This window comes from Aptenodytes forsteri, unplaced genomic scaffold (assembly GCF_000699145.1).
Source record: "Aptenodytes forsteri isolate BGI_AS27 unplaced genomic scaffold, ASM69914v1 Scaffold249, whole genome shotgun sequence".
Taxonomy (NCBI): Eukaryota; Metazoa; Chordata; class Aves; order Sphenisciformes; family Spheniscidae; genus Aptenodytes; species Aptenodytes forsteri.
Window position 1 is genome coordinate 2,318,254 of NW_008796188.1, and position 12,696 is coordinate 2,330,949.

At 43.2% G+C, this 12,696-nt stretch overlaps 1 protein-coding gene across 1 annotated transcript in view; it reads left to right on the top strand.

Moving 5' to 3' along the window:
• Positions 1-12,696, top strand: part of TANC2 (tetratricopeptide repeat, ankyrin repeat and coiled-coil containing 2) — a 224,110-nt gene that overhangs the window by 118,589 nt on the left and 92,825 nt on the right. Inside the window, exon 7 of the mRNA XM_009287889.2 lies at positions 2,411-2,597. Within this exon, the coding sequence (XP_009286164.1) occupies positions 2,411-2,597 (187 nt within the window). The remainder of the gene's footprint in view (positions 1-2,410; positions 2,598-12,696) is intronic.

The window sequence follows — 12,696 nt, forward strand, 5'->3', positions numbered from 1 at the left end:
GCCAGAATTTACAGAGCAGTCAGCTTGCCTGCAATTCCTAGAAGACTACTGGGGAAAAGAGAGATGTATTTCTAAGTACCTAGAACATAAAAGAATGGAAAATAACAATAACTGTGATGCACTAGTGGCACCGCAAATTGGATGGGGAGAGGAGAGCATTGGGTTTGCTTCTCGTGAGTGCTTCAAAAGACAACAGCGTGGTGGCAGCCGTCTCATTCCCTGGTGGATATTTTATATGGATACCAGAGGGAGATTATAACTTATCGTGGAAATACTCAATGGTTCATTTTCTACTGTGTTGCAATCTCTCTGTTTAATATATCAACACGCCTGTGGAGCTGTCACATTAGCACTCTGTCCCTGGTTTGTCGATGTGCTAATCCACGTTCGGGGTACTCTGTAATTAAGTTAAGATCGATGCAGTCACGCTGGCGTGAAAGCAAAGGTGTGGGGCAGTGGAGGGGGATGCCAGCCTCGGTGCTGCCCCGTCCCACCGCTGGCAGGGATGCTGTTTCGCCTCGAATGCTGGGGTGGTTACACTCTGAGTAAGGATTTTTACAAGCCCCGTTGGGATACCTTGGACAAACTAGATCGCTTCTGGGTAGCTACACATGGTATCTGCCTTCTAATTTAAAAACCAGTAAGTCTTTCACGTGTTCTACTGACAAAAGTCTGTCCCAGGCATTTTTTCAGTTTCAAGTATGAAATAGTGAGGAAGAAAAAAATTAGATGTCAGACCTGTTCTGCAGTTTGCAAGCGTGATGCTCTCTGTGGTCACCTTGGGTTCAAATGACATGGGAAAGGGAATACAAATCCATACAATTACTAGGGAAGTATTCACACAGAATAAAAGAAATCTCATTTAGGCAAATTCCAAATGGGGAATTAACCTTTGCTGTTCCTTCCTTGGGACCAGTGTCATTTTACAACAACGAATAAAATACTGTCTGCAGAGGCTACCTACAGGAAACAGCAGCAGTGCGAGAGAGAGATGACGGTGTTCTGCAGTGTCCCCTGAGCAAGGGGGAGATGGGGAGATGGGGTCACCTCCCCTCTGCGGAGGCCGAAAGATAAATTTAAGGGAGGATCACATGCTCAAAAGCCCTCTTTTTTTTTCAATGCTTACTTTATGCATCCTCATCTACTCGAGGGGAGATGGACCGCTGGACTGACCCACCGTGAGGGTGCCTGCTCCTCTGACGCCCACACCATGAATAGGATGCCTGGTCTGAGGCACGGGGGTTAGTTTTGTGGAGGGGAAGTATTGAAGTTGCCCATTTTGAAGTTATTTCCGTATGATTGCTCTGAAGTCCAGTGTAAGGGTGATTAAGTTGCTGTGTTGGGTAAACAAGAGCGTCTTCCCAGCGTTGTGGTCGGTGAGCCGTCTCCTGCACTTGCCATCCTCCGGTGACTCTGCGCAGCAGTTTTTGTTGCCTGCAGATGCTCGAGGACGTTTTGCCGGGGAAGCTTATGTGTCCAGTAGCCCGTGGTTAAAAAAAGGGCTCTGTCTTGTATCGCAGCTTGTTTCAAATTGAATGCAAGAATGATTTTGTTTTCTTAATAAACTAATCTCTGCGCACAGCATCAGATGTATAAACTCCCCCAAGCTTCTTGCACACAGTATCTTATAGGCTCTTTCCAAAATAACTTTCAAAACACCATCTTTTTTGTGCTGCTGCCTTTTTTTGTTTTGTTCTGCCTTTGGAGAGCAACCTTTTCCCTGTTACGTTTTTTCTTTTTTAAACTTTATCTGGTGGGGAAAGCATGTCTGGGCGGGGAAGGGCTGCCTCATATCTGGATAAGGGATTTCGAGCTTCCTCTTTGCAAGGGTGTAAAACCACTGTTGTTTTTCTTGAACGGAGGAAACATTTACAGAGCAAAATAAAAATTGCAGCCCCACAGAGGTTTCTGAGCAGACGGAAATGGCCCAGAGGTCTTTGTAGGATTTCCTGTATATGATGTTTCTTGCTGTAAGTAAAGGTGAGATCATGCCGTATACTTAACCACCCTGGAGATCTCCACTTAAATAGAGGCACATATCATACCTCACTGTATGATGATTTTTGCTTATTTGTGCTTTTTTTTAACTTTCAGTTCAACATTAACAAAATTATCAATATTCCTAATAAAGCATGGAATCGGACTCTTGGTAAATACCACTTTGTTTTCTGTTTCCTATTGAACGTGGAAGCTGGAATCTCTTCTCTTTAAGGAATGAAGTAGCAAACAGGCCCAGTGTCTCTGCGTTTTCCACAGATGCGGGGTGGCACAGCGGACATTTTCACTTTGGACAGTGAAGCACTTTTTTAACTTCATCAAAGCAAATCCTCAGGCGTGAGCTATAGACAGACTTTTTTCCCCACGGTGACTGACTGTGGTGAGTGACGTGTTCCCGGTTCCCGTTTTTCAGAGCTCGGCCGTGACGCAGCGCATCAGCCCCTGCTCCACGCTGACCAGCAGCACTGCCTCGCCGCCCGCCAGCAGCCCCTGCTCCACCCTCCCGCCTGTCAGCACCAGCGTCACCGCCAAGGACTGCACCTACGGCGCCGTCACCAGCCCTACCTCCACGCTGGAGAGCAGAGACAGCGGTATCATAGGTGAGTGCTGTCATCCTCCTCCTTCTCGCTCTACTGCAAAGCCAGGTAGTCATCGACTGTGTTGGTTTGACAAGCTTTATTTTTATAATCTACATGCGTTTGCTAATTAATGGGATGGTTTTGCATTATTCGAGTTAATACTGCAGTGACGAAGGTGAATTGTACCCCTCCGTCTTCCACTCATAGGTAAAACTACGTAGAGTTGGTGAAAATTGGGATGGATGAGGTTGAGAAGTAAACTATTTGATGCAACGTTTTGGAACTTGTTTAAATGGTGAAAGAGGAAGAGTTTTACCTTTCTTCTTCTATTTTGGCATCCTATCTTCACCTTTTTGCTTCTCGCAATCTTTCTTCCCAATACATTTTTGCCTCCTTTAATTCTAGTGAGGTTGTTGGAGTTTTTTCTACCAAGTTTTTCTTTTGTTCTGCATCCTCTCCTTCAGCTGCTGTCCATGCCCATTTATGAATGTGGAGATGCTAATTTAGAGAGACGCAAGCTTTTTGGTCCAATAAGGAAGATGGGATGGTCTCAGTGCCAGGCAGTGGCTGTTATTTGGGGCTGCCATCCCCACCTGCTATCTCAAGTAATTTTAGAAGCATCTGTTTTTTCAGGATTTTCCTTCCCTTAATGCCATTTAGTCCATAGCCACTGTTCTTTGATGTCGGAGGAAAGAGAATGGATGATGGCATCACGTTCATAATTCAAATACTGTTGGATTATATTATTATAAATATAAAAGACTGATTGCCTTCTGTGCCCCATGACTGTCACTGCCACCTTATCGGTGACTCTGTGCCTCAAAAATGACTGCTTCTCTTAAGCTCAGCCTTGGGCAGGAGCAGGATTAAATTAACATGAATTTCTGTAACTGCTGTAGCCGGTTTTTCATTCGTGTGATTTGTAGGTTGCAAGTGTAAAGGATCTTGAGAAAATAACATACACAGATTAATTTCTGTTCAATTACTGTAAAGCCACAATGGGAGAAAAGTAATGTCTACGTAACATCAGAACAACATGGTCCTCGCTTGGTTGTCCTTGCCACGCGTTTTATGTTGAGCATTTCTCCAGCTAAGAAGATTTTACTTTGCCAACAGTTTATGTAGTGCTTAAAAAAAAAAGAAAAAGAAAGGAAGGTTGATAATTTAGGGAGGTTAGTTGTACTAGTGATTAATATTTTGCTTAGCGGATCAGGAAATCTGGGCTTAGTTCAGCTCCTGTATGCCACAGCAACCTTTGTAGCACTTCTGCCTGCATGATCTTAAAATGCAAATACGTAAGCTATTCTGAGCTGCGTACCGAAGTAGGTTAATGAATTCTGGGAAAAGTCATTGCGGTATCACACCCCCTTCATTCTCTGCTCACAATGTCCCACGATCAGAGCTTCACCCTGTCCAACAGCAGCCCCTTGAAGCCTGGTTGGGCTGGAGGATCATGGTGAGTAAAAGTGGATGTTTGATTCCAGCTGGGTCTTACCTCTCAGCAGAGCTGTGAATTAAGCCTAAGACTTAAACGAAGCCTGAAGTGGAGCAGCAGAATCGGCAAAAATGCGTGTGCTCTGCTTTTATGAGCTGCTCTTGCTAATGAGATTTGTCGGTGCGTGCTACACTATTATGCTGGGCTTGTCTGGCCCTCGTGGTTGGTTGGCAGGTGCCACCCTGAAGGCGATGAAACCATAGGTTGCTGCAGTTTGGTTGCATCTGGAGTTTTCTTGTCCATGTGAAAGCCAGAGGAGGTCCAGGTTGCCTTTGTGGCACACCTGTGTGTCAGAGAAGCATCAGCATGATCTGGATTCCTGACGTGATAAGGCACTGAAGCTCTTCGCTCAGACTTTCTACCCTATCCTTTTTTCAGTAGGTCTATAGTAATTAATTTTTAAGTCTGAAACATTTTTTTTTGCTCCTCACAAGGAGGATTCTCTCTTAGAGGTTCTTCTGTCGGGAACTTAGATTTTCCCATAGAAACTTTGGAAAATAAAAGAAGGTGGCTTATCCCAAGGCTACGTTAATGTATCCCAGATGGAAAAGTCGTGCAAAAATATGTTCATGTGAAATAGGGGAAGCACTTTTCAAGGCTTTCAAAAAAACAAGGCTTTCCTCTGCTAGTGTTCGCACTCAAAGGAAAACAAGAGCCTCTTTCTCCCCTTCTTTCCTCTTCCCCCTTTACTTTGACAATAACATTTTCAACACCTTCTTATTCTGGCATTTGATAGAAGCTGGACAGCTGTAACAAATTGTGGGGAAAACGGTCTTCTCCAGTTATACTTTCCAGCAGTGAAAAAAAATTAGGAGGTTTTCCGCTAGGTCTGTTTTTCTGTACCTCTGTTGTCTTCTGCAGGCGTAAGGTCAGTTTGAGCAAGGGGAGGCTGTTTTCCCGTGGGAGATGGACGCGCAGTTTGGTCATTACCCTCCCGTTGGGTTGGGAATTGGGTGTGCAACAATTTTGAAAGATGCTCTCTGCATGACAGCAATTCCCTAGAACTATTTTCACTACAGAACAGAGCAGACAAATTGTCCACGTGTAGGAAGCAAAGCCCACCTCGTGCTTTGCTCTCCCCTTCAGGAACGCATCAGCTCCTTTGTTTCTGGAGGGTCAGGGACCAGGTTTCCCTTTCGGTTGCATTCCTCGATTATTGGATACAGATCTTCTTGTATGCGTGTCCCTTGCTCGTGTTTGTTCTCTGCAAAGATGACTGTAATGATGTGGCTTTTGGTCTGAGCAGCTTCACGTGGTACTTCAAAAGTGTAAATCTGTCGGAGATTTCCTTGTCAAAACTACTTACGTTTTTGTGCCATTTTTATGTGTAGAAAAAGAGTAAACATTTCCCTAGGTATTTTGTGTTTCCTGAGTCATGGTCCCTCCTACTCCTCCCAGCCAAATAAGTGATTTAAACTATTAGCTCATTAGCTCCAAGACAGTTTATTTTTGCAGTCGGAAGCTCCAATATATTTCGTATTCATCTTGATAAAAGTTATGGTTTTGGGAAGATCTCTTGATCTTTGCCACCTGTCAGTCCTGAGCTGCAACGAGCATCACCTCCAAATCTCTCAATCGTGAATCACCACCAAATTTTGTATTTTAAAACACAGAGGCTTTAACACGTGTCCCAGAAGGTTAACGTGCTATTCATAAAATATTTGAGACTTAGGAAAGGACAGAAAACAGTTAATCAACGTGGGAAGTCAGTCCTTACACCATTATGCATAATTGCTTCTCTCCATGTGTTTTTGTTTAGCATAAAATGTTTTTGTACAAGTTGAGCTCATTTTGCGTATCTATATTGCTAGACACAGCATTAATTTGTCAAAGTTAAATCAGAGTGTGGCTCCTTAGACTCCAAATTAACCACATTAAGAGCGTAGCTATCCACTAAGGTGTATAGAGTGGGCATTTTGGTGCTCTAATCTGGATGTAAAGACCAAATTTTAACCAGTCAGGTTTTCTCTGGTGACTTGTCCTCTTGGAGTTATTCCTGTCCGTTTGTATGTCACCTCTTACATAATTTCAGTTATTAGAGAACAAGCGTGTCGTATCTCTAATCTGCACAGAACAGGGACTATTCCATGCTTACTGATGACTTTAATAAATGCATCACTTGGGTTAGAACAGACTTATTTTGAAATTTTAGATCCTCTACAGTAAAGGGAAGTTCAGCCTACTTATGTTGAAAGGGTAACAAAAAACGTTAACAAGGTCCAGATCTTCAAATTTAGACATTCTTATTTGTAAAAGAAAAGAAATGGGAGGGGGGGAGGAGGAGAGAGGAGGTGAGCCAAGAGGAGAGATAGGAGCAAGTCAGCCCTTTCTCCTGAAAGCCACTAAATCCTTTTCATGTAAAACAGAATGGCTGGTGAAAACGCTGACCTGACTTTAACCTCTGAATAGCTTCCAGGATTTTTTGGCTCTCACTATGTAAAAGCAGCCAACTGTTAATGTTCAAAATCTGCTACTGAAAAGAAAACTGGTCAAAGAATCACGTGCTGCTACGGGGGAACTTTGCACTTCACGTCCCCACAGAAGTGGACTGTAAAGTTTTGCTGCTTGAATGCAGCAGAATGTAAGAAAATCTCCGGCAATCTTAGGAAGCCTGCAAAATAAAACAGAAAACATTTCTTGCCAGTATGTAAAGCTTACCCAAGTGCTTGTGATGTTCAAGCAGCACTTTGTCATTTAGCAGCAGTCTCCCAAGGGTGTTAAAAGAACGGCTGTTTTCTGTGTTGAATCTTCCTGTAGAAGTGCTGTAATTTACTCCGATATGAAATGGGGCCACGCTTTTCCTTAATGTAGAGTCCTGTGATGATCTACACTGCGTTCCCCGCTTAATTGTTAGGGGGATCATCTTGAGCAGGGAAATAGGTATGATGTTAAAGCAGCTTAAAGGGAAACCAGCGAGCTGTGTAAATCCTCTTGCACCGCTGCCGCAGTGATGTAGATAGGTCTAATACCATGTGGACCAGTTGCCGTCACTTAAATTTTGTGGGTTTTTACAATGAAGAACGACATGTAAAGGACCCCCGTCCCCTCCTGGAGGTCCCTGGCATGCAGCTTTTTTCACTGTTTTTTTTTCTATTTTTTACTCTGACTCCTGAGCTTTTATCAAGTTGCTGCTTTCTACAGATTTATGTGTTCATGGGTTAAAAATAGGTTTGTTAATAAATTCATCTAGAGTGCATGCTAAGCAGAATAGCTGCTGCTGACAATAAAACAAGACAGATTTGTTTGCAAGTTTAACTGCTTTGAGAAGGGAACAAAGAGCAGCTCAAAAGGCACATCAAGATAAATTTAACTCAGGTTAAATATTTTTGTGATCTTACAGCTAAAGCATTTGAATTCTGACATTCTCATCAGTATTATGAAATGCTCTGTTAATAATGAATAAGATCTCTAAGAATTACAGATCTTTTTTTTAAATCGAGCCGGCTTCCCATTTGGGCTCATTCCCCAAAGGAGGAGCTCCCTGAAAAATGTCTAATATTGATGAATAATGAGCTTTTGTTCACTAATGCATCTGCATATTGCAGGTGATGGGGCTGACAGTTCAGGAGGTGAAAAGGGAGGCTATTTATCAGGCGTCTCATCAGCTCTTGAGCAAAATTAGTGGGGTCCCAGAATCCCAAGCACATGAAGTACAGAAGGACGCCATCTCTGGATCCCGATTCAATTCTTTTTCCATTTCATTAAAAGGACAAATTAAGCAGAAAGCAAATGCATGCGTGCACGCGTGACATGATTCATGGTGGATGTCAGGGGTGAGAAGCCACAAAGTCATGATACAACAGTTCTGTGTTCCCCCAGTTAAGCCACTGAGGTGTCAAGGGTTGGATTCAACACCAAAAGCTGGCCCTTAAATACTGGATAGATAATGGGTCAGCTACAGTTGTTTGTTATGTTACTGGAAAAAAGGAGAAAGAAGTGTGTTTAAAGCTGAGGGAAGCGGCACAGAACAGATGTTGTACTCGAACTGTGAAATTTGCTTCGTTTTATGGTCCAGCCCAGTAGATGGAAAAAAAAATTGAGTGAAAAATTGCAAGAAAGAATAAACTGAAAAGATGGCTCAGAAGACAGCTAGAGGAAAATTCAGTGTTGTCAACTCCCACAGTGTTATTTTGGATACTGTGATAAGTGACTTTTCCTTAAAGTTTTAGCTGTTGATGCTGTGAGATTAGATGGGACTCTCAGCTTTTATTTTAAGAGCAGCAAGATTTTAACCTTCACGGTTATGAAGAGCTTGACAATGATCCAAGCTTGCCCAAAAAGTTAATACCAAGTATACAAATAACTTCCCTCCCCTTGTGCACACACCCCCACACATGCCTCCTTTCTGCTTTCTTGTTAAATATTATAATTCTAAAACCAGTTTCGAGACTGTGGTGGACTTAAAAGAAGAAGAAAAACTGTCCTTGCTGATGCTAAAGAAGGAAAAAAAAGGTGAACTGATGTTGATGAGATAGGCAAAAGTAAAAGGTGGACAACACAGAGAGGGCACTGAATCAAGAAGGTGATGGGAGTTGATGTAGGGTTAAAGGGATGTGTATGTACAGGACCTGCATTTCTTCTTCTGAAATTTTAACAGCCCCACTGTTAAAATCCAGTGGTTGCCTGTCGCTGACACACGCAGCGAGGTATAGGCATGCAGAGGGGAAGCACAGCATACGGGGTCAGGTTGGGCAAGGAAAAGAGCGTGCAGCTTATGGCCACTTCTGCAGTTTGGTAAGCCCTTCTCCATAGTTCTAGCGCATCACTGTCGTGGAGATGTTACTCCAGATGTGTATGTGTGGTTTTGTAAGAGGGATGTGTTTAAATAATAGTATTTAGGAGCATGTGGGGCATTTTAATGATGCTTTGCTAAATCAGCCATCAAGATTGCTACCTCTGTATTAGATTTGGAACCTTTTTAACAGTTTTCTTCAATGTTTACAATAGCGGACTGTGCTTAAAAACATTCATTACCTTGTTTCTGCAAGTGATAAACTGAAGTTTATAAACTAAAGTTTTGCTGATCCATTCTGTCTCACAGGCAGGGTATTTGCAGTGAGTTGTGCTCTGATGGTGGGAGTGTCTCGCTCGGTTGAAATGCTGTTTTACCCAGGCCTTACATTTCTAGTCTGAGTAGCACGCAGGTACGAGCCCTTCGAGGCATTCATACCATTCTTCATCCCGCTTGTCAGCCAGTGCAGAAGGCAATTCAGATTTAGAACAGGACGAGTATAGGGTCAGCATGATGCTACTGTCAAGGTATTTTTCATTATGTTTCAAGACCTTTTGTGTGCTTGCCGTGATTTACAATACCTCGAGGCTTGAAACAGAAATGGGTTTACCTGTTTAATCTCTGTCTTTTTACAGGATTGCTTATATGAATTAAGCCAGTGGGGTTCCCCCCCGCATTTGAGACCAGTGTTGTAAGAGAAGTTAAATGTACAAAGAGTGCTGTGGATTTTGACCTCAAGCCTTGAGCGGGGCAGACTTAAGGGTTGGGGTTTTTTTGCATGGAGAAGCCTTACACTCACTGGCTGATGGTGTCCAGCAGAGAATAATGTTTTTCTAAAAGCACCGAGTGCTCCAGGGGCTGTTGGGGCACGGGTTGCATGTGACTGCCCGAGGCTGCCGCCTTCCCTAGGGAAAGGTTTGGGCTTATACTTTCTGCCTGCCAAATTTTTCTGTTTGGCAGCCAAGCTCCCTGGAGTGGACTGTGGCAACACGGCTATATTTAGGTATATCCTTCTTAGGCTGAGTTTATGAAGGCTTATATGGATTAGGGTTAAAAATTTATTTTACTCCTTGCCAACTCGTACATGTTAGGTAGGACATCTCTAATGCGATAAGGCAAGTCGTGTTTTAGTGTGTTACTGGAGATGAGTGAAATGAGGTTAACTTGCAGAGTTTGCATGAATGTTTTTAGTACCTAATTTCAGTGCAACATAGGAAGCTCGCTATTTTGCTGCAGTTATTTCTTTGAAGCAACAAAACCCCTATTTCTTACTTGAGACGTTATAAATCTTTACATATAATTAATGTTACAGCTGTTGGTCACCATAACATGGTAACTATAGAAAACTGCTTTCTCCTGCAGTTCCATCTGAAAGGTGAACATAAAGGTTGACATTTTCCAGGCATGATCTCTGCCTCAAGGAGAATTGCATGGGATGGTAAAAATCCCCTCGCGTGTTTGACTTGTGACAAGTACAGTTGAAAGCCTTGTGCTCCAGGGCATAGGCCAGCTTGCAACTAGATGAGAAATAATATTTGCTATCCTGTAAATACATGAAACTCTCTGAGAAGTGTAGTACTGGCTGCAGTGACATCTACGGTGCTGTCTTGGATAAACTGCTGCTTTGATACAGTTCTGTTTTTTCCCCAAAGAAATAAAAATATTTTAAACCATGTTATTTGCAAAAAGTTCTAATCAAAATGTTTCACCAAGGGAAATGAGCCAAGTTTGAAAATGAAAGCTTGACGTAGGCAAGTGCTCTGCCAAGCAAAATGCAGGCATAAATCTTGAATACTAAAAGCAAGGTAGGATTGTAAAATGATTCCAGCATCTCTGGAGCGTATCCCCTTCTGGCATCAAAGTCCACGTGTCTTCAAAGATGCCCAGGCTGTGCTGTCGAAGCTGATGCAGGTAGTGCTGTTACAGAGGGCGGTGTTGAAATCTTGTGGAAAGAGGTACGGCAAATCCTTGGAGAAAGCCATGGAGAGGATTGCAAAGGGGCACCTCACTGCCTGCATCCTCTCATTCGAGGGTCTTTCCATGTTACTGTTCATTAATGTATTCTACAGTGCTCAGATCTCTTAGATGCCTCAAATTCTGTCTGTGTTCATATTAAATAGTGTGAGACTGTGTGCCAGCTGAGACTGGAGATACTTTTTTTTTAATGCACACACACACACACACACACACACACGTCTATTTATATACATATGGTATTACTTTAGTGCTATAGAGAACCTCAGATGTTTCTGCATGGCTGTCAGATTTCACATGTTCAGTGTGCGACTTGCATGGCTGCCCCCGTCTTACTCCATCCCCTGCAATAATCTTCTCTGTGCCTCCGCGCGGCAGCGATGTCTCTTCTGCTTCCGACAGCCGCCGGCACGTGCCGTGGACTGTGTGATTGCAGCCCACCAGCTCCGGTGGAGCAGGGCCTGAATGGCAGAACTGCAATGTTCTGCTTTTCTTCACCAGGGTTGTGCTTTCTGGCTGGATTCAGCAGTGAAAAGAGCTTCACTAAATGCATGTTCTCTCATGGCATCTCTGCAGCCCTTCTCACGTCACGGTGTGTTCCTGTCGTGGCACCCCCAGCTTAACGTGTCCCATCACGTAACCTGATGCTCTGGGTATCGTCTGTTAGAGACTCAGGGTTGAAAGATCTGCCTCTCAGCAGATGGCTTAAGGCAAAAATTCCTGCTCTTTGATGGATTTGAGGTCATCAGTTTATCTTTCCCAAATTTAGAGAACGCTATCTGTTAAGAGGTTGCATTTTTTTGAGCTTTTGGTTGATTAGGTATCCTTGGGTTTAAAAATTATAGAATTATAGAATGGTTTGGGTTGGAAGGGACCTTTAAAGATCATCTAGTTCCAGCCTCCCTGCTGTGAGCAGGGACATCTTCCACACTAGATTAGGTTGCTCAAAGCCCCATCCAACCTGACCTTGCAGACTTCCAATGATGGGGCATCCACAACTTCTCTGGGCAACCTGTGTCTCACCTCCCTCATTGTAAAAAATTCATGGGACCTGTAAGAAATTTACTGGCAATGTCTGAAGGACCATTTGTTTCTTTTTTAAACCTTGTATGAAGAAAGTGTTAATTCTGTTATCTCCATCAGCATGACAATTGCATTGTCGTTTTCCAGTGGTGGGGATGCTGTAAGCCCCCTCGGGATGGGAGCTCTCCTTCTCCCAAGGCTGTGACACCCCTCATCCTCCAAACCCCTGAACGTGTCCTGTGAGCTGTTACCAGTGATGAAAACCTCAGATACTGGGTTTCTCACCTGTGGGTTAAGCTGAGTCCATGCGTGTGCCTGCAGCTCCTTTTAGCACTGGCACAATTTAAACAATGTAAAGTATAATTTGGGTCTGTGGGGACTTTTCATCATTGGGACCTGCTTTCCACAGGCCATCGGCTGAGTCATAGTTACGAATTACAGAGCAAAGAGATCTCAGATGATGAGCATAAAATACTTGTTTAGATGTTCAATCTAACCAAAGTAGTAATATCAGAAGGAATCTTAACGTGAGAGTCAATTTTTAGTATAATCTGATATTCCGATGTTCTCCTTCTGTATTCTAAGTATAGAAAAATCTGCTTGACAGTAGAAGTATGGACAGCGATGTCATCGTGTTAGTTTGTAGCTGCTGTTGCCCGTTTCAGTTGGCTTCTCTGCATCTGGATTAAGGCCCAGAATATTTTTAACATGTAGATATGGTTTAGATACATTAATGATGCAATAGGAGTCCTGTTGTGACTGTAAGCAGGATTCATCCCGAGGATGGGTCTTCATTCCCCATGCAACCCTCTAAAGAGGTTATTGCTGTAAAACACAGTTAATCCCCCGCAGGGTCCAACGCAGGAGATGATGGGGAGATGTACTCACACACCCGA